General features: G+C 44.4%; 1 protein-coding gene across 1 annotated transcript in view; it reads left to right on the top strand.

The window, feature by feature from the left end:
- The first annotated feature begins 12,496 nt into the window (after positions 1-12,496).
- Positions 12,497-22,527, top strand: part of dytn (dystrotelin) — a 39,985-nt gene continuing 29,954 nt past the window's right edge. The window contains exons 1-4 of the mRNA XM_085985483.1: positions 12,497-12,671; positions 13,275-13,476; positions 14,136-14,221; positions 19,702-19,811. Coding sequence (XP_085841609.1) covers positions 13,430-13,476; positions 14,136-14,221; positions 19,702-19,811 — 243 coding nt within the window. The 5' untranslated portion in view covers positions 12,497-12,671; positions 13,275-13,429. The remainder of the gene's footprint in view (positions 12,672-13,274; positions 13,477-14,135; positions 14,222-19,701; positions 19,812-22,527) is intronic.

The raw sequence follows: 22,527 nt of genomic DNA, 5'->3' as shown, positions 1-22,527 counted from the left end.
TGTGTACCATCTACAAGACGCACTGCAGCAACTCGCCAAGGCTTCTTCGACAGCACCTCCCAAACCCGCGACCTCTACCACCTAGAAGGACAAGGGCAGCAGGCGTATGGGAACACCACCACCTCCAAGTTCCCCTCAAGTCACACACCATCCTGACTTGGAAATATATTGCCGTTCCTTCATCATTGCTGGATCAAAATCCTAACAGCACTGTGGGAGTACCATCACCATATGGACTGCAGTGGTTCAAGAAGGCGGCTCACCACCACCTTCTCAAGGGCAATTCGGGATGGGCAATAAATGCTGGCCTTGCCAGCGACAAATAAAAATAATGGCAGGTTTGCAAATAGTACAACTGGGCCCACTCTGCAGCTGGCAACAGAGCAAGGCTTAAGTCAGTGAAAACAACTGAAGAGAGATGAACAGTTAGTTTTGTATGAGGTATCTATTTAGCTGTTGAGATAAATAGATTTCTCATACAGTGCTTCTTGCAGGCCAGGCAATGTGCTCGTAACAGTACCATATTACTACATTCACTACCAGTAAACAATGGCCCAGAAATTCAGGTCTCCACGGGTGAGTACGCATGGGGTACTCACCCGTAGGCCGAATGGAAGTGCCGGTTTTCTGCATGCACTGCGCATGCGCGGGAAACCGGCACTTCCGATCCTCTGAACGAAGAGGTTCAGAGGTCGAACGTGTGCGCAGGAGAGGCTGCGCGTGTGCTTTGAACTTCGTTTTTTTTTGCAGGTTTTCCCGGGATCGTATGCTTGCAGTATTTAGAAATGTAAAAAGCAGGCGTAAGGCCTGCTTTTTACAAGGTAAGTGGTCAATTAATTAAAATTACAACATTTTTTCCACAGGTTTATTATTTTTAAATACTTTAAAGCAAGGTAAGTTTATTTTTAGCCCCGTTAGAATATAAAATTATTTTTTTCAAAAATTTAAATTATTGTTTAAAATAGTTATTTAATGTAATTTATAGTTTATTTAAAAAGTGTGATTTAAAAAAAAAATTATTTGAAGGTTTACTGCTATTTTGGGGCCGTAGTATTCATAAGTTTTGACAGGTCTTCCTGTCAATCTTATGAATGGGCTTTTCCCTCCTCCGATTGGCTGCCCATGGCTCACGTGATCCCAGGGGACACATCGCACTAACTACGCCCCTGGGACACGCAAGCACTGCGCGCCGGCAGCTGGGCCAGGCCCCGGAGCAGAATTCCACAGGGCCCTACAGCTCAACTGCCGGCGCGCTAGGTAAGTGCAGGTCGGGGGCTTACACCCGTGGGAAGTCCCCGACCCGAATTTCTGGGCCATTATTTACTACCCGTGGGGAGCAGAGAGAGAAAAAGAACACCGTGGCGGTATCTGTAGTTATATTAAGTGGGCTGTCAGTCAAAAATCAATGCAGGATTGGATACCTGGAATGTTAGTAATCATCGGACATCTGACCCCTTCCTTTAGTGTAGTTTCCTTTCTTGACATTTAAAAAGACTCACTTTTGGAAGCATGCTATTTGGATGGCATTTATAATAGACTGCTGTTAAATCTGGCTCGTTTGAAGTATTGTTCTCAAAATGGCCATTGGGTGATGTGTCACCATCTTCCAATCACATACAGTATCATGTCTCCAAGAGAATTGATTGTAAGATAGTGGCTCGTCATCCAACTGAATTTTGAGCAATGAGGTGGACTCAATGTGCTACTCACTGTAGATGAGGTTGATACGTGGTGTACTCTTCTGGTGAAGCTGTAAGCAAATAAACTGTAACTTAAAACATTAAAGGAAACTTAATAAATTAAATTAAAATTCCATTGCCGGTGGTGATAATGCACTCCAGTCCCTGCGGAGCCCACCAGTCGCAGAAGGCCTCAGCGAACCAGCGCTATGCGCGGTGTAGGGTTGTTAGTGCAGGGGAATGTAATGCGTTTCCACATTTTTTTCCAATTGGTGCCAGCATGAAGTACTACCAACTCAGCGAGAGTATGGATTAGATCAGGACTCCTAGAACCCTCTGGTACCCCAAGGTCAACTTCTGCAGCAACCTTAACCAAGTCGGCTGCATGAGGATAGAGGTTTTGCAGTAAGCCTGTCCAGGGTGTGGGGCCCTCTTAATTTCAATATATATTCTAAAAAGTTTAAAAACTGTGCTAAACTGGTGGCTGTTTCATGTTGAAAAATTATGGACTTTAAACTGTTTAAAAGCAGTTTACTGTGCTGCTCAACCTCAGGGTCCCCATGTGTTGCTTAGCCATTTACAGTAATAGCTGCTATTTAACCCCTAGCTATCTCAGGTGACTTTTCAGGTGAGACAACTAGGTGTCAGTTGGTAGCTAAGTATTAGATTGTAGGTACCCAATACCTGCTATACCAGTACTTGATGATTCCATTGGAATGGTGTTAACTGATGCCAATCTTCCAGTCCCCATTGCAGCTCATTAATCTCCATGCATTTCACACCTTGTACTAAACTTGGAATTAGGAACACAGGAACAGGAGTGGGCCATTCAGCCCCTCCAGCCTGTTCCGCCATTCAATTCGATCATGGCTGATTTGTATCTTAACTCCATTTACCCGCCTTGGTTCCGTATCCCATAATAACCCTACCTAACAAAAATCTATCAATCTCAGTTTTGAAATTTTCAATTGACCCCCAGCCTCAACAGTTTTTTGGGGGAGAGAGTTCCAAATTTCCACTACCCTTTGTGTGAAGAAGTGTTTCCTGACATCACCCCTGAACGGCCTAGCTCTAATTTTAAGGTTATGCCCCCCCCCTTTGTTCTGCACTCCCCCACCAGAGGAAATAGTTTCTCTCTACCCTATCAAATCTTTTAATCACCTTAAATACCTCAATTAGATCACCCCTTAATCTTCTATACTCAAGGAATACAAGCCTCGTCTATGCAACCTGTCCCCATAATTTAACCCTTTTAGCCCTGCTATCATTCTGGTGAATCTGTGCTGCACCCCCTCCAAGGCAGATATATTCATCCAATATATCCCCCACCAGAGGAAATAGTTTCTCTCTATCTATCTTATCAAATCCTTTAACCATCTTAAACACCTCAATTAGATCGCCCTTCAATCTTCTATTTTCAAGGGAATACAGACCTAGTCTTGCAACCTGGCCTCATAATTTAACCCTTTTAGCCCCAGTGTCATTCCAGTGAATCTATGCTCCAAGCAACCTTCAAGGCCAATATATCGTTGCTCAGGTGGAGTGGTGAGAAATGAATGCAGTACTCCAGATGCAGTCTAACCAGAGCTTTATACAACTGTAGCATAAATTCCACCCCTTTGTATTCAAGCCCCCTTTAGTTAAAGGCTAACATTCCTGCAAAGCCCACTGATTAAGAAACTGAGATCAGTGGGGATCAATAACATCCATGCACTTCACACCTTATATACGTCACTCACCTGCAGGTAAAGTGTGCAAGAAGTGACATGCATGGTGTTTGAGGGGCAAATCAATAAGGATTAGTACATTGATGTCACTTGACTCTATTCAAAAAGCAGGGCAGTAGGTATTGGTGCAACAGGCATTGGTACACCAGATATTGATCCACTGGGCATTAGTACACTAGGTTTGGTACAGCAGGCAATATTTAGGGTTAGTTCTTTCAGTATTTCTGCAACTATGTACCTTTAATGTACATTAAATCACCCATCATAGCACCCCTATAACTCTCCAATTTCCCTTTCTGGCCATCCTGCTGACCCCTCTGAGTGAGATTGCCAATTTACTGATAGTTACTCCGGAAAAAAGGGACAGTGTCGAGGGAATAGTGGATTGTGGGTAGAATGCTGTCAATGGACAGAAATTCCTGATGTCTCAGGAGCAGAGGTTCTACACAAAGGGGGCAGTTTTAACCTAACTCGCAGGATCGGGTGAAATGTCGGTTTTACCCCCCCCCCCCCCCCCAATATTAATGTTCACTTTAATGGAGAGTAAAATTGGGCTGAGTGTAAAATCAGCGTTGCACCCCGATCCCATCAGTTTCCCGACGGGCAGCATTAGGTTAAAATTGCCTTTGAAGTGTCTGCTTTCAGACTGCCTCTGAAAGGGGCAACCAGAAGTGCACAGGGTTTCTGATATTTACGATTAGGGTTCAATTCAGTCACACGTTTTAAGCAACAATCAAATTTCCATTTATATTTCCTGCTCCGTTATGATTGTGAGCGTTTTAATTTCCCCCTTTCAGAGGCTCTCAATGAGATCCAGCACGCGGTGTACAGGACAGCCTTGAAGGTGCGGGAACTGCAGAAGCTCTGTCAATGTAAGTAGGTTCAAGAGCTTGTGTTGCTTGTCTATTATTTTATATAGAGTTTAAATGAGGCTACCTCTTAAGGTCTACAGATCAAACAACAGGGGTACAGTAGTGTAGTGGTTATGATACTGGACTAATAATCTGAAGAACGTGAGTTCAAATTCCCCCGAGGCAATTTGAATTCAGTTTTTAAAAAATCTGGAAATAAAAAGATGGTTTCAGTAAAAGTGACCATGAAGCTGTCGGATTGTTGTTAAAAACCCCTCTGGTTCACTAATATCCTTACTTGGTCTGGCCTATATGTGACTCTAGTCCCTCACCAACAAGTATGCAAGTTAGGATTTGGTGAGGATCGGATTTGGTTCTGCTGTGGTGACCCCACAGTCGAATAGTCCACTCCCACTCCGTGTCCAGGCTCCTTGATTTTGTTTTTTAAAAGCCTAATTAGATGAATTTCTGGAAGGTTGCTAGTGCCCGTGATACTCTATCTTAGTGTGAGTCATTAACTCCCAGAGGGAAGGGGAGAAGAGTGGGGGAAACAAAAGAAACATTTCTATTTTTGATTTAAAATATCTTTCCTCATGCGCGACTCTCTTTTAATTTTAATTGCAGTGCACTTGATTGATGTGTCGTTGGTTCGGGATGTCCTGCAGAGACATTGGCCAAAGCGACAAGCTGACTGTACTTGCTCTGTTCGGGAGCTGTCTGAGGTGCTGAAGGTGCTGTTTGAATCTGCCAGGCAAGAGGGGCTGGGCCAGGAGGAATCAATGGGACCGCAGCTCACCCTGAATTTGCTCCTCAATATGTTTAATAGGTGAGTGCCAATACAATCCATAAATCGTACCCCGCCCCCATCAAAATTACTAACAGTAATGTTTTTTTCTTCTGAAAGTTATGATTTTTTGTTAAACTGTGTTGCAATGTTTCTAACGCATTCATTTATAAAGAAAGAACTTGCATTTCTTTCGCACCTTTCACAACCTCAGGATGTCCCAAAGTGCTTTACAGCCAATTAATTACTATTGTAATGTAGGAAAGATGTTAGCCAATATTGCACACAGCACGGTCCCACAAACAGCAATGAGATAATGATCAGATAATCTGTTTTAGTGATGCTGATTGAGAGATAAATATTGGCCAGGACACCGGGGAGAATTCCCCTGCTCTTCTTCAAAATAGGGCCATGGGATCTTTCACATCCACCAGAGAGGGCAAATGGGGTCTCGGTAAATGTGTTATCCAAAAGACGGTACCTCTGACAGTGCAGCACTCCCTCGGTACTTTAATTTTTCAGAATGCAATGGGATACTTCGTAAGATCTCACTGAGGCTTTGATGAAGATTCTCTCTCTCTCTACCCAAATCATTAACCTAACCCGACCTGCCATGCTTTCCCAGCATTGTCAGTTTTTCGTTTGGGATATTCAGGATTTGTAGTTTTTCTCTATTGACACAATGATTTTTCTTTAAACAGGAATGGAACCGGTTCTATCCAGTTTCGATCAGTTGCTGCCGCCTTGATCAGCCTTTCGGGAGACAAGCTCTCTGCAAAATACAGAGGTGAGGACTAGCCCAATGGAGCACACCTTCAAGTGCATGTCGTAGGAAACTATTGGGCAATTCGTAATAACACCAGCTATAGTCTCACAGGCTGCTGAGAACATCTCCCTGAAAACCTATGCAGAACTCCCACTGGTCTGTTAGAAAAAAAGATAGAACTTGCTCTTCTATAGCACCTTTCTCGACCTCAGGACATCCCAAAACACTTTACAGCCAATGAAGTACTTTTGAAGTGTAGTCACTGTTGTAATGTAAGAAATGTAGCAGCCAAATGTGCACAGCAAGCTTCCACAAACAGCAATGTGATAATGACCAGATAATTTGTTATTTTTAGTGATGTTGGTTGAGGCATAAATATTGTCCAGGACACCGGGGATAACTCCCCTGCTCTTCTTCGAAATAGTGCCATGGGTTCTTTTACGTCCACCTGAGAGGGCAGACGGGGCAGACATTCTGAGATCGTGATAAGCACTATTTATGCAAGTCTTTATTCCTTTCCAGTTAATCTGGTAGAGAATTTCAGGCCTTATCTCTCTGACCCTGGCAAGGAGTCTGACATCCTTGTCCATTCTACTGCTGTCCTGGGCTTTAGGTTGCACCAACTTTAGGAGCAAGACTCCGCTTAAATTGATGGTTTAAAAAAAAATAGTGCCATGGCAGTTAAAAGTGCAGAAGGAGGCTGTTCAGCCCATTGTGTGTTTTGCCAGAGCAAATAAAATTTATTTGATAATTTCTCCACCTTTTGTTCCACAGTGGCTTTCATCACAATACAAGACGGGAGCACCCAGCACAGTTTCATTTGGACAAAATGGGTATGAGTCCATCGGCTGCTTCATGACGTCTGGGTTAGGCCTCAGGCTTTTACCCATTTAAAATGTAGTGGTGCAATTTTAAAATTCTCATCTGATTGTGCACTAGAGGACATCATCTACTTTTCAGTGAGGTCAAAAACGAGTCACCAATATAGTGGATGCTAGGCCCCTATCCAAACAAGGGTTGCCAACTCTGGTTGGACATATTCCTGGAGGTTTCATCACATGACCTCCAACCGCCCAGCCCCCACACTCCCACCATTGGTCACCCGAGATGTCCATCATTGCGGTGCCCCGCCTTCCCACACCAATCGGAAAGTGAATAGACTCTTTATAACCCAATCGGATGATTCTTGACTGTCCGTTAAATTGCCTTTTCTTCCCCATGTCCAATATTTTTATTCACTAATAAACGAAAGTGTTCAAAGAATTTATTTTTAAAGCAATTTATAGTGTCCAAGAGTTTCCGCTTTGGGTGCAATCAGCGATCCTGGCGCAGACTGTACTCAAAATTGCACTAGTTTTCAGAAGTGTTATTTTTTGCTCAAGTTTCCGCTCAAACTCATTTGCATATCGCCAAACATAAACTCTTCCATGAACCAGCGAAATCAGGCAGCGTTTTAGAAGGTAATTTATTTATTTTTTAAATTTGCATTAAAAAATATTCCTTGATGTATTTAAGAGTGGTAACCTGGTGCAGCTTTATTAATACAGCTGAATATGGGTTTATCACAAAAAATAATCATTTTAATCATAGTCCACCACCTGTGAGTAACTTGATGTTAAATAACTGAAAATGACTTTAAAAAAAACTATGCAGAGCCATATACTACTCACATTGGTGTACAGTAGTCAGTTTCTTAATAAATTCAAAATAATATTTAAAAGCTTTCACAAGGTGCCTATTAGTGTCCTTGCACCAAAAAAAAGCTTAATTTTAAGAGCCTGCTCGAAGGCCTGCAAGCGGGCGCAATGAGCAGAAACTCGCGTGAAATTCCTCGATCTTTTGCATTGGTTAACGCCCCTATTAAATTTCTCCCGGGCAGTGCCCTGGAGATTACTCTTTAATTCCTGGAGACTCCAGGGCAATCCTGGAGGGTTGGCAAACCTAATCCATCCGTATATTAATGTGTATGTTATTGAAGGAATAGAGGAGGATCGAGTTTTGGGTTTGAGTAGAGAAAACCTACTCATGTAGGTTCCACCATTTGAATGGTTAAATGTTTAACTCTCCCAGGACACTGCTGGTTAAACCCCTCTTATCACCAGTTTTGGATATAGCACTGACACAGAAGACAGAAACAGATCATTAGTACAAATGCAGCAAGACCTGGATGATATCCAGGCTTGGGCTGATAAGTAGCAAGTAACATTCACGACACACAAGTGCCAACAAACGAGAGTCTAACCACCTCCCCTTGACATTCAATGGCATTACTATCATCAAATCCCCCACCATCAACATCCAGAAACTTAACTGGACCAGCCACATAAATACTGTGGCAACAAGAGCAGGTCAGAGGCTGGGTATTCTGTGGCGAGTGTCTCACCTCCTGACTCCCCAAAGCTTTTCCACCAACTACAAGGCACAAGTCTGGAGTGTAGTGGAATACTCTCCACTTGCCTGGATGAGTGCAGCTCCAACAACACTCAAGAAGTTCAACACCATCCAGGACAAAGCAGCCCGCTTGATTGGCACCCCATCCACCACCATAAACATTCACTCCTTCCACCACCGGCGTACCGTGGCTGCAGTGTGTACCATCTACAAGACGCACTGCAGCAACTCGCCAAGGCTTCTTCGACAGCACCTCCCAAACCCGCGACCTCTACCACCTAGAAGGACAAGGGCAGCAGGCGCATGGGAACACCACCACCTCCAAGTTCCCCTCAAGTCACACACCATCCTGACTTGGAAATATATTGCCGTTCCTTCATCATTGCTGGATCAAAATCCTAACAGCACTGTGGGAGTACCATCACCACATGGACTGCAGTGGTTCAAGAAGGCGGCTCACCACCACCTTCTCAAGGGCAATTCGGGATGGGCAATAAATGCTGGCCTTGCCAGCGACAAATAAAAATAATGGCAGGTTTGCAAATAGTACAACTGGGCCCACTCTGCAGCTGGCAACAGAGCAAGGCTTAAGTCAGTGAAAACAACTGAAGAGAGATGAACAGTTAGTTTTGTATGAGGTATCTATTTAGCTGTTGAGATAAATAGATTTCTCATACAGTGCTTCTTGCAGGCCAGGCAATGTGCTCGTAACTGTACCATATTACTACATTCACTACCAGTAAACAATGGCCCAGAAATTCAGGTCTCCACGGGTGAGTACGCATGGGGTACTCACCCGTAGGCCGAATGGAAGTGCCGGTTTTCTGCATGCACTGCGCATGCGCGGGAAACCGGCACTTCCGATCCTCTGAACGAAGAGGTTCAGAGGTCGAACGTGTGCGCAGGAGAGGCTGCGCGTGTGCTTTGAACTTCGTTTTTTTTTGCAGGTTTTCCCGGGATCGTATGCTTGCAGTATTTAGAAATGTAAAAAGCAGGCGTAAGGCCTGCTTTTTACAAGGTAAGTGGTCAATTAATTAAAATTACAACATTTTTTCCACAGGTTTATTATTTTTAAATACTTTAAAGCAAGGTAAGTTTATTTTTAGCCCCATTAGAATATAAAATTATTTTTTTCAAAAATTTAAATTATTGTTTAAAATAGTTATTTAATGTAATTTATAGTTTATTTAAAAAGTGTGATTTAAAAAAAAAATTATTTGAAGGTTTACTGCTATTTTGGGGCCGTAGTATTCATAAGTTTTGACAGGTCTTCCTGTCAATCTTATGAATGGGCTTTTCCCTCCTCCGATTGGCTGCCCATGGCTCACGTGATCCCAGGGGACACATCGCACTAACTACGCCCCTGGGACACGCAAGCACTGCGCGCCGGCAGCTGGGCCAGGCCCCGGAGCAGAATTCCACAGGGCCCTACAGCTCAACTGCCGGCGCGCTAGGTAAGTGCAGGTCGGGGGCTTACACCCGTGGGAAGTCCCCGACCCGAATTTCTGGGCCATTATTTACTACCCGTGGGGAGCAGAGAGAGAAAAAGAACACCGTGGCGGTATCTGTAGTTATATTAAGTGGGCTGTCAGTCAAAAATCAATGCAGGATTGGATACCTGGAATGTTAGTAATCATCGGACATCTGACCCCTTCCTTTAGTGTAGTTTCCTTTCTTGACATTTAAAAAGACTCACTTTTGGAAGCATGCTATTTGGATGGCATTTATAATAGACTGCTGTTAAATCTGGCTCGTTTGAAGTATTGTTCTCAAAATGGCCATTGGGTGATGTGTCACCATCTTCCAATCACATACAGTATCATGTCTCCAAGAGAATTGATTGTAAGATAGTGGCTCGTCATCCAACTGAATTTTGAGCAATGAGGTGGACTCAATGTGCTACTCACTGTAGATGAGGTTGATACGTGGTGTACTCTTCTGGTGAAGCTGTAAGCAAATAAACTGTAACTTAAAACATTAAAGGAAACTTAATAAATTAAATTAAAATTCCATTGCCGGTGGTGATAATGCACTCCAGTCCCTGCGGAGCCCACCAGTCGCAGAAGGCCTCAGCGAACCAGCGCTATGCGCGGTGTAGGGTTGTTAGTGCAGGGGAATGTAATGCGTTTCCACATTTTTTTCCAATTGGTGCCAGCATGAAGTACTACCAACTCAGCGAGAGTATGGATTAGATCAGGACTCCTAGAACCCTCTGGTACCCCAAGGTCAACTTCTGCAGCAACCTTAACCAAGTCGGCTGCATGAGGATAGAGGTTTTGCAGTAAGCCTGTCCAGGGTGTGGGGCCCTCTTAATTTCAATATATATTCTAAAAAGTTTAAAAACTGTGCTAAACTGGTGGCTGTTTCATGTTGAAAAATTATGGACTTTAAACTGTTTAAAAGCAGTTTACTGTGCTGCTCAACCTCAGGGTCCCCATGTGTTGCTTAGCCATTTACAGTAATAGCTGCTATTTAACCCCTAGCTATCTCAGGTGACTTTTCAGGTGAGACAACTAGGTGTCAGTTGGTAGCTAAGTATTAGATTGTAGGTACCCAATACCTGCTATACCAGTACTTGATGATTCCATTGGAATGGTGTTAACTGATGCCAATCTTCCAGTCCCCATTGCAGCTCATTAATCTCCATGCATTTCACACCTTGTACTAAACTTGGAATTAGGAACACAGGAACAGGAGTGGGCCATTCAGCCCCTCCAGCCTGTTCCGCCATTCAATTCGATCATGGCTGATTTGTATCTTAACTCCATTTACCCGCCTTGGTTCCGTATCCCATAATAACCCTACCTAACAAAAATCTATCAATCTCAGTTTTGAAATTTTCAATTGACCCCCAGCCTCAACAGTTTTTTGGGGGAGAGAGTTCCAAATTTCCACTACCCTTTGTGTGAAGAAGTGTTTCCTGACATCACCCCTGAACGGCCTAGCTCTAATTTTAAGGTTATGCCCCCCCCCTTTGTTCTGCACTCCCCCACCAGAGGAAATAGTTTCTCTCTACCCTATCAAATCTTTTAATCACCTTAAATACCTCAATTAGATCACCCCTTAATCTTCTATACTCAAGGAATACAAGCCTCGTCTATGCAACCTGTCCCCATAATTTAACCCTTTTAGCCCTGCTATCATTCTGGTGAATCTGTGCTGCACCCCCTCCAAGGCAGATATATTCATCCAATATATCCCCCACCAGAGGAAATAGTTTCTCTCTATCTATCTTATCAAATCCTTTAACCATCTTAAACACCTCAATTAGATCGCCCTTCAATCTTCTATTTTCAAGGGAATACAGACCTAGTCTTGCAACCTGGCCTCATAATTTAACCCTTTTAGCCCCAGTGTCATTCCAGTGAATCTATGCTCCAAGCAACCTTCAAGGCCAATATATCGTTGCTCAGGTGGAGTGGTGAGAAATGAATGCAGTACTCCAGATGCAGTCTAACCAGAGCTTTATACAACTGTAGCATAAATTCCACCCCTTTGTATTCAAGCCCCCTTTAGTTAAAGGCTAACATTCCTGCAAAGCCCACTGATTAAGAAACTGAGATCAGTGGGGATCAATAACATCCATGCACTTCACACCTTATATACGTCACTCACCTGCAGGTAAAGTGTGCAAGAAGTGACATGCATGGTGTTTGAGGGGCAAATCAATAAGGATTAGTACATTGATGTCACTTGACTCTATTCAAAAAGCAGGGCAGTAGGTATTGGTGCAACAGGCATTGGTACACCAGATATTGATCCACTGGGCATTAGTACACTAGGTTTGGTACAGCAGGCAATATTTAGGGTTAGTTCTTTCAGTATTTCTGCAACTATGTACCTTTAATGTACATTAAATCACCCATCATAGCACCCCTATAACTCTCCAATTTCCCTTTCTGGCCATCCTGCTGACCCCTCTGAGTGAGATTGCCAATTTACTGATAGTTACTCCGGAAAAAAGGGACAGTGTCGAGGGAATAGTGGATTGTGGGTAGAATGCTGTCAATGGACAGAAATTCCTGATGTCTCAGGAGCAGAGGTTCTACACAAAGGGGGCAGTTTTAACCTAACTCGCAGGATCGGGTGAAATGTCGGTTTTACCCCCCCCCCCCCCCAATATTAATGTTCACTTTAATGGAGAGTAAAATTGGGCTGAGTGTAAAATCAGCGTTGCACCCCGATCCCATCAGTTTCCCGACGGGCAGCATTAGGTTAAAATTGCCTTTGAAGTGTCTGCTTTCAGACTGCCTCTGAAAGGGGCAACCAGAAGTGCACAGGGTTTCTGATATTTACGATTAGGGTTCAATTCAGTCACACGTTTTAAGCAACAATCAAATTTCCATTTATATTTCCTGCTCCGTTATGATTGTGAGCGTTTTAATTTCCCCCTTTCAGAGGCTCTCAATGAGATCCAGCACGCGGTGTACAGGACAGCCTTGAAGGTGCGGGAACTGCAGAAGCTCTGTCAATGTAAGTAGGTTCAAGAGCTTGTGTTGCTTGTCTATTATTTTATATAGAGTTTAAATGAGGCTACCTCTTAAGGTCTACAGATCAAACAACAGGGGTACAGTAGTGTAGTGCTTATGATACTGGACTAATAATCTGAAGAACGTGAGTTCAAATTCCCCCGAGGCAATTTGAATTCAGTTTTTAAAAAATCTGGAAATAAAAAGATGGTTTCAGTAAAAGTGACCATGAAGCTGTCGGATTGTTGTTAAAAACCCCTCTGGTTCACTAATATCCTTACTTGGTCTGGCCTATATGTGACTCTAGTCCCTCACCAACAAGTATGCAAGTTAGGATTTGGTGAGGATCGGATTTGGTTCTGCTGTGGTGACCCCACAGTCGAATAGTCCACTCCCACTCCGTGTCCAGGCTCCTTGATTTTGTTTTTTAAAAGCCTAATTAGATGAATTTCTGGAAGGTTGCTAGTGCCCGTGATACTCTATCTTAGTGTGAGTCATTAACACCCAGAGGGAAGGGGAGAAGAGTGGGGGAAACAAAAGAAACATTTCTATTTTTGATTTAAAATATCTTTCCTCATGCGCGACTCTCTTTTAATTTTAATTGCAGTGCACTTGATTGATGTGTCGTTGGTTCGGGATGTCCTGCAGAGACATTGGCCAAAGCGACAAGCTGACTGTACTTGCTCTGTTCGGGAGCTGTCTGAGGTGCTGAAGGTGCTGTTTGAATCTGCCAGGCAAGAGGGGCTGGGCCAGGAGGAATCAATGGGACCGCAGCTCACCCTGAATTTGCTCCTCAATATGTTTAATAGGTGAGTGCCAATACAATCCATAAATCGTACCCCGCCCCCATCAAAATTACTAACAGTAATGTTTTTTTCTTCTGAAAGTTATGATTTTTTGTTAAACTGTGTTGCAATGTTTCTAACGCATTCATTTATAAAGAAAGAACTTGCATTTCTTTCGCACCTTTCACAACCTCAGGATGTCCCAAAGTGCTTTACAGCCAATTAATTACTATTGTAATGTAGGAAAGATGTTAGCCAATATTGCACACAGCACGGTCCCACAAACAGCAATGAGATAATGATCAGATAATCTGTTTTAGTGATGCTGATTGAGAGATAAATATTGGCCAGGACACCGGGGAGAATTCCCCTGCTCTTCTTCAAAATAGGGCCATGGGATCTTTCACATCCACCAGAGAGGGCAAATGGGGTCTCGGTAAATGTGTTATCCAAAAGACGGTACCTCTGACAGTGCAGCACTCCCTCGGTACTTTAATTTTTCAGAATGCAATGGGATACTTCGTAAGATCTCACTGAGGCTTTGATGAAGATTCTCTCTCTCTCTACCCAAATCATTAACCTAACCCGACCTGCCATGCTTTCCCAGCATTGTCAGTTTTTCGTTTGGGATATTCAGGATTTGTAGTTTTTCTCTATTGACACAATGATTTTTCTTTAAACAGGAATGGAACCGGTTCTATCCAGTTTCGATCAGTTGCTGCCGCCTTGATCAGCCTTTCGGGAGACAAGCTCTCTGCAAAATACAGAGGTGAGGACTAGCCCAATGGAGCACACCTTCAAGTGCATGTCGTAGGAAACTATTGGGCAATTCGTAATAACACCAGCTATAGTCTCACAGGCTGCTGAGAACATCTCCCTGAAAACCTATGCAGAACTCCCACTGGTCTGTTAGAAAAAAAGATAGAACTTGCTCTTCTATAGCACCTTTCTCGACCTCAGGACATCCCAAAACACTTTACAGCCAATGAAGTACTTTTGAAGTGTAGTCACTGTTGTAATGTAAGAAATGTAGCAGCCAAATGTGCACAGCAAGCTTCCACAAACAGCAATGTGATAATGACCAGATAATTTGTTATTTTTAGTGATGTTGGTTGAGGCATAAATATTGTCCAGGACACCGGGGATAACTCCCCTGCTCTTCTTCGAAATAGTGCCATGGGTTCTTTTACGTCCACCTGAGAGGGCAGACGGGGCTTCAGTTTAATGCCTCGTTAGAAAGACGGCACCTCAGACAGTGCAGCACTCCCTAAGTACTGCACTGAAACAAGAAGTTTTTAATAATTGGTGGTTTGAGAAACCAGAACACAATTCACATTGGTGTGCTTCTGAGGTGAGTGTTACAGCACAATGCTAAGGGAAGTGGGGTGGGGGGTTTACTGGGCACCTCAGTGGGGAGAACATAATGCTCTAAGGAGGTAACTTGCCATTGTGCTATGGTTTCCCGACATATTTCCATGTCTACTTATTATCCCCTTAAAGCCCAATAATAGACATGCCTCATTTCGATGAGCACAGTAGTAAATCCCACTTCCCTCTTCAACCTGTAATATTGTGCTTGTATTTTTTATGCTCGTGCTACAGCCAGGTGCAGTACCACTGCCTTCCTACTGAGGACGCTGCTGAGCTATTGGAAGTCACTGTAGACATCAGTGGCAGGAGGGATTAGAGGGATGGAAGCTTTAGCCCAATGCAGAAGAACAGCAGGTTGAAGCAGTTCAACTCCTTTATATGTTGTGATCAGCCCTGGCTCTCTGGGTAGCTCTCTTGCATCTCAGTCAGAAGGGGGTGGGTTCAAGTCCCACTCCAGAGGCTTGAGCACATAATCCAGGCTGACACTCCCAGTGCAGTGCTGAGGGAGTGCTGCACTGTTGGAGGTGCCATCTTTCGGATGAGACATTAAACTGAGACCCAATCTGCCGTCTCAGTCAGATGTAAAAGATCCCACAGCACTATTTCAAAAAAAGGAGCAGGGGAGTTCTCCCTTGTGTCCTGGCCAATATTTATCCCTCAACTAACATAATTAAAAAACAGATTGTCTAGTCACTCTCACATTACCGATTGTGGGAGCTTGCTGTGCACAAATTGGCTGCCACATTTCCCACATTACAACAGTGACTACACTTCAAAAGTACTTCATTGGCTGTAAAGCGCTTTGGGACGTCCTGAGGTTGTGAAAGGCGCTGTATAATTGCAAGTCATTCTTTTATTTTTCCATTGGTTTACATATTGGTAAATGTACTGTGTATAACGCAGTGACCCTACTCACTGTATAAAGGTAGACTCATACAAATACACATTTTGTGTGCAGACGATTTGTATGAATGTACCTTTATACAGTGAGGCTGGTTGCAGTAGTGTGTACAGTACAGTACTGCTGCTATTTCTCGGCAAAGGTCCTGGAGATTGGAGGTGGTGGGGTATAGTTGGACAGGATGTTTAGGAGCCTATCTTGCCTTGGGATGGAGCTGGATGAGTCAGTGTTCTTGTAGTATCTTGGGCAGGTCACATTCCATTCTCTTTTGTGACAGTCTAACGCTCTTCCCCTCCCTGCCTCCCCCATCCCCAAAAACACTATGGGGTAGAGTTTCTGCTTTGCGCGCAATCGTCCAACCTAGCGCAAATTGCATCCAAAATTGCTCTAGATTTGAGAAGTTTTTTTTCTCTCAAGTTTCTTCTCAAACTCATTTGCATATCGCCAAATGCAAAATCTGCCATCGACCTGCACAATTGGGCAGCGTTTTAGATCATTATATATATTTTTTAATGTTTCACTTTTAAAAATATTCCTTGATGTATTTAAGTGGTAACTTGGTGCAGTTTGATTAATACAGCTGAAAATAGGCTTATCGCAAAAAATAAGTATTTTAATCAGCGTGTCTAGTCCACCACCTGTGAGTAACCCGATTTTAAATAACTGAAAATGACTTGAACCAACTTAATTTTTGGAGACTCCTCGAAGGCCCGCCAACGATCGCAATTAGCAGAAACTCGCCATGGTGATTAATTCACCCTGGGGGCGTGGCCAAATTTGTGGACGGGGCCAGCTTCTAGTGCGATGTTTCTTAAACTAACGCAGAAGATCACGGAAACTCAATTGTGCTGAACGTAATTTGCACTTAAAATTCCGTGATCTTTTGTGCTGGTTTCGTCGATTTGGGGCAAATTGCACCAAAAAACCTGCACAACCGAGCAAAAACTCCAGGCCTATTTATAAAGGAAAAGCTTTGAAATTTCTCTGACTTTTTCTACATGAGCAGAACAAAATTTGAACTTATCATTAAGACAATATAAGAAAGGTAACTACCTTCATCTCCCTGCTTAAACACATGAAGTAAATAAGTCCCCACCACTTAAAATGTCCATGTTTCAAATAGGCTGTTGCATATATCGGCCAAAAAGTGATAACCATTCTTCTTCTTAGGCAGTCCCTCGGAACCGAGGATGACTTGCTTCCACATTAAAAATGAGTTCTCAGGTGACTGATGAGTCCAATGCGGGACTGTCACAGGTGGGGCAGACAGTGTTTGAAGGGGCGGGTGGGTGAGGTGCTTGGGTTGATGCGCACTCCTTGCGCTGCCTGCGCTTGGCTTCCGCTTGCTCCCGGCGAAGAGACTCAAGGTGTTCGGCGCCTTCCCGGATGCTTCTCCTCCACTTTGTGCGGTCTTGGGCCAGGGATTCCCAGGTGTCGGTGGGGATGTTACACTTTTTCAAGGAGGCTTTGAGGGTGTCCTTGAAGCGTTTCCTCTGCCCACCTGGGGCTCTCTTGCCGTGTCAGAGCTCTGAGTAGAGCGCTTGTTTTGGGAGTCTCGTATCGGGCATGCGGACGATGTGACCCGTCCATTTGCATTAATGTCAATTTCAAAGTTGATGGTTGTAGCGTTTTATGCACTCTGTTTATTTTGGGTAGATGCTGTGTTCACTCACTTGTTCTCACCTCGTTAAGGTGCGCTGAATGCAAGAATGAACATAAATAAGTAAATAGCACCTCGATAATGTTCAGTTATCTTTTGTGTACTTAAGCCTTTTCTAATGCCCTCTAAATGGTGTGGTGTTACAGTTTGTACTAAGCACTGACTGCAGTTTAAATAAAGCTGCAGGTCAGAGTGGAGCTGGAGAAAACTGGGCAAAAGGTCGCTACACAGAAGGAGCATTCTTGTTAGCTAGGAGAGCGCTGTAATAGCGCTACCACATTATACCGGCCATCACGTATAGCAGGAAAATCGCATTTGCATGAACGCATCCACTAGTAGCGGTGGGGACTGTGGATATAAAGTAACAGTGTGGCAAAGCCACTAAGAGACTCTCACAGTGACTTGTACAATTGCCTTTAATCATGTTTATTACCTTTTAATGTTGGCTCTGGTTAAACAGAGCTAGATCGACAAAATCGCGATCTGACGCAATGACGTCATCACGTGGGTCATGTGACGTCCCAACAGCAGGAAACGTGATGATGTCATGACGTCAGAGGTAGAGGGGATTTCCAGCTAGTCCTCATGTGGAGTGATAGTGAATAGACCTGTTTAGAGCTTCTCCTGCATTTCACAGAATCACAGAAAACCCACAGTGCAGATAGAGGCCACTTCGGCCCATCGAGCCTGCACCGACACATATCCCACCCGATCCCCATAACCCCTACACCGACACATATCCCACCCGATCCCCGTAACCCCACATATTTTAATCCCCCTAACACTAAGGGTCAATTTATCATAGCCAATCAACCTAACCCGCACATCTTTGGACTGTGGGAGGAAACCGGAGTACCCGGAGGAAACCCACGCAAACACGGGGAGAATGTGCAAACTCCACACAGACAGTCACCCGAGGCCGGATTCGAGCCCGCGTCCCTGGCGCTGTGAGGCAACAGTGCTAACCACTATGCCACCGTGCTGCCACCGCTCTTGTTTTGTAAAGTTTTAGTACATTAAACTCAGTTTGTTAACTACTAGTGAGTTTATAGATTCTTTGCCAGGAGTGCAGAGACTCCTACATTGGTGACCCCGAATCCTCGCGACCGTTTTTTGCGGTGAGCGCAGAACACGGGCCAGGAATGGAGGCCAATGCAGTGGCCTTGAAGCTCCCCCAATTCTGGGAACAACAGGCGACCTCTTGGTTGTGCAAGCCGAGGTGCAATTTGAACTCTGCAACGTCATACAGAACCAGACCAGATATCTCCACGTGGTCTCTGCCCTCGATAGCTCGACGGCGTCAAGAATCATCAGCCTTCTGGAGAGTCCCCCGAATGCTGACAAGTATGTAGCCATCAAGACACGATTGCTGCAGGTATTTGGTCTTACCAAAGCGGAGTGCGCGCGCCGTTTACTGACGCTACCAGGGTTAGGTGACTCCAAACCCTCGGAGCTTATGAGCCACATGCTGACTCTCCTGGGGTCCGAGCCCCAGTGCTTTCTGTTTCGCGAGCTGTTCCTTACTCAGCTCCCCGAGCAAGTCCAGGCAGCCCTCGCCCGAGCAGAAACCGCAGACTGCGTCGCGCTCGCCGAAGAGGCGGATAAGATTTACGCAGTCCGGCAACAATACTGCACCATCACGCAACGCCCCGCCACGAGGAGCCCGGCCCCGACCACGGCGCCTCCGATGACCGGTTACTGTTACTACCATGCTCATTTCGGCCCGAAGGCCCGCTGCTGCCGCCCACCGTGCAGTTTCGTTACCAGACCATCGAATAGACCGCCGCGAGTCAAGCACGCCGGTCCCGGTACTTCTCCCGCGGCCACGATGGCGATCGGCGCTTCCGGGAATTTAGGAGTTGGTCCAACAGGCTTGTCCGACCTCCTCAGCGATTGACTCTTCTTGTTAAAGACAATTCTGGGGGGGCGTATGTGGCAAAGCCACTAAGAGACTCTCACAGTGACTTGTATAATTGCCTTTAATCATGTTTATTACCTTTTAATGTTGGCTCTGGCTAAACAGAGCTAGATCGACAAAATCGCGATCTGACGCGATGACGTCATCACGTGGGTCATGTGACGTCCCAATGGCGGGAAACGTGATGACGTCAGAGGTAGAGGGCGTTTCCAGCTAGTCCTCATGTGGAGTGATAGTGAATAGACCTGTTTAGAGCTTCTCCTGCATTTTCTTGTTTTGTAAAGTTTTAGTACATTAAACTCAGTTTGTTAACTACTAGTGAGTTTATAGATTCTTTACTAGGAGTGCAGAGACTCCTACAACAGCATTAATTCATCCTCTTAACCCTCTTCACCTTAGCTCTGTTTCAGCTGGTAGCTCAGTGGTTTTCGGTGAGCAGTGGGAATGAGGCAAACAGCAGCTCTGTGACTCGGGGTGCTGTCAGGGGCATTTTACAGGATCTGCAGCAGGTACGTTTATTCAGCGATGATAACAGGACCACTCGCACCCCATCTAAATCAAAACAACAGCTTGATGTCACGCGCCCCAAACATCAAGGTACAGTGAGGCCGACTTTAAATGTTTACAACCCCGATTCTTTTGGTTTTTGAATATAACAAAATAATCACAGGTGAGATTTAAGATAATTGGCAAAAAGCCCAGGGAGGAAATGAGGTGGGGAGGAAAACTTTACGCAGCGAGTTGTGATGATCTGGAATGCACGGCTTGAAAGGGTGGTGAAAGCAGATTCAAAAGGGAATTGAATATATACTTGAAAAGGAAAAATTTGCAGGGCTAGAGGCGAGGAGCAGGGGAGTGGAACTAACTGGACAGCTCTTTCTAAGAGCCAGCACAGGCACGATGGGCCGAATGGCCTATTCTGTGCTGTATCATTCTATGAGGAAGTCTATTCTGCCCATCGTCATAATTCATCCATGCAGAGGGATCCTAATGTCACCCCAATCTAGCATCCAATTGTTTCTTAAATGATTCCAGTGCTTTTCTTCCACTACTCTTATCTCCTCACATTGATCACTCTTTTTATGTAAAGAAAAGTTTCCTGATGTCAGTCCCAAAATTACCTTTTACGAGTTTGAACCTGTATCCTCTAACTCTACTCCCCCAAGTTTAATTTAAAGTAATATTCTGAGTTATTTTTTCAATACTCTTAACAATCTTGTATGCCTTCTGTAAGATCATCTTCTTAGTTGCCTCCTTTCCAGGCTGGAAAATCTCTCTCCAATCTTTCTTCGTAACTCAGAACCCTTGACATTGGGGATCAGCCTTCTCGCTCTTCTCTGCATTGTCTCCAGCTCTTGGATATGTCAGTTATTTCTTGGTGACCAGAAATAGACGCAGTTTTCAAGGTGTGGTCTGACCAAAGCAGTAAAAATTCTGACCGTTACCACCTCTGAATTATATCCGACTGCTGTGGCTGGGTAGTCCAACCTTCTTTTGTCTTTGTTGATTTGCTGCTCTACATTGATTGGACAAATGAACATACAAAACTGACATGTAGGAAAAGGCTAGCTAGCCCAGTGAACCTGACCCATCATCATAGGAACAGGAGGAGGCTATTTAGCCCCTCGAGCCTATTCCACCCGCCCTGGTTCCATATCCCTTAATACCCTCATCTAACAAAAATCTTATCAATCTCAGTTTTGAAATGTTCAAATTGACAGCTTTTTGGGGGGAGAGAGTTCCAGATTTCCACCACCCATTGTGTGAAAGCTTCCTGATATCACCCCTAAATCTCTCTGCTCCTCCACAGTTCCCAGCTTCTCACCATTTAGAAAATGCTCTGATCTGTCTTTCTTGTATCCAAAGTGGATGACCTCACACATCCCCACATTGAACTCCATCTGCCACAGTTTTGTGCACTCACTAAATCTATCAATGTTCCTTTGCAACTTTCTGCTCCCACTTGTATTACTTACTGTGCCACCTAACTTGGTGTCGTCAGGTGCAACTGAGCATCATGAACACTATCGCCTCCCACCACCACCAGCCGCCCAATCTCCTGGGAGAGGCAAAAGACCAGAGCAACAGAAACCCAATTTAGGGGGAGAAAATCTGGGAAATTACTCTCCGATACTCAAAACAAGGTCCGAAACAAAGTGACCATGAGATGCATCTCCCAATGCCCCATTAACCTTTCATATGCTGTGATATCAGTATGTTTAGCGTTGTCTACTAAGACTCCTAGGTCTCTTGCAGTTTCATCCTTAGCTATTACAATGGATTACATATCTTGTCTGTTTTTCTTTCTTATATGTAGCACTTTACATTTGTCTATATTAAATTTCAACTACTATTGTTTGGCTCACTTATATAGCTTGTCCAACTCATTTTGTGGTTTCAGATTCCACTGCTCCTTCTGGTCTTGTATCATCTGACCACTTTGCATCAGGTCACTTGTATAAATTAGAAAGCAGTAGTTGCCCCATGTTAGAACATAAGAAATAGGAGCAGGAGTAGGCCAATCGGCCCCTCGAGCCTGCTCCGCCATTCAATAAGATCATGGCTGATCTGATCCTAACCGCCAATCTACTATCACAGAACCATCTCCTGAATCTAACAGAATTAGACACACGAAATAGGAGCAGGATCAGGCTACACGGCCCCTGGGCCCGCTCCGCTACCCACAGGGCCATGACCATTCCGAACCTAGGCTCATGTCCAAATTCCTGCCCGCTCCCCATAACCCTTAATTCCCTTTACTTCTAGGAAACTGTCTATTTCTGTTTTAAATTTATGTAATGATGTAGCTTCTACAGCTTTTTGGGGCAGCATATTCCATGGACCTACCACCCTCTGAGTGAAGTAGTTCCTCCTCATCTCAGTTTTGAAAGAGCAGCCCCTTATTCTAGGACTATGCCCCCTAGTTCTAGTTTCACCCATCATCGGGAACATCTTCCCCGCATCCACCCGATCCAACCCCTTCACAATCTTATATGTTTCAATAAGATCGCCTCTCATTCTTCTGAACTCCAATGAGTAGAGTCCCAATCTACTCAACCTCTCCTCATATGTCCATCTCCTCATCCCCGGGATTAACCGAGTGAACCTTCTTTGTACTGACTCGAGAGCAAGTATGTCCTTTCTTAAGTATGGACACCAAAACTGTACGCAGTATTCCAGGTGCGGTCTCACCAATACCTTGTACAACTGAAGCAATACCTCCCT

The sequence above is a fragment of the Somniosus microcephalus genome, chromosome 4 (genome assembly GCF_052327205.1).
Source record: "Somniosus microcephalus isolate GS21.2 chromosome 4, FLI_Smic_1.0, whole genome shotgun sequence".
Lineage (NCBI taxonomy): Eukaryota > Metazoa > Chordata > Chondrichthyes > Squaliformes > Somniosidae > Somniosus > Somniosus microcephalus.
The sequence above is the reverse complement of the archived record's forward strand: the minus strand, read 5'-3'. Positions and strand labels throughout refer to the sequence as shown.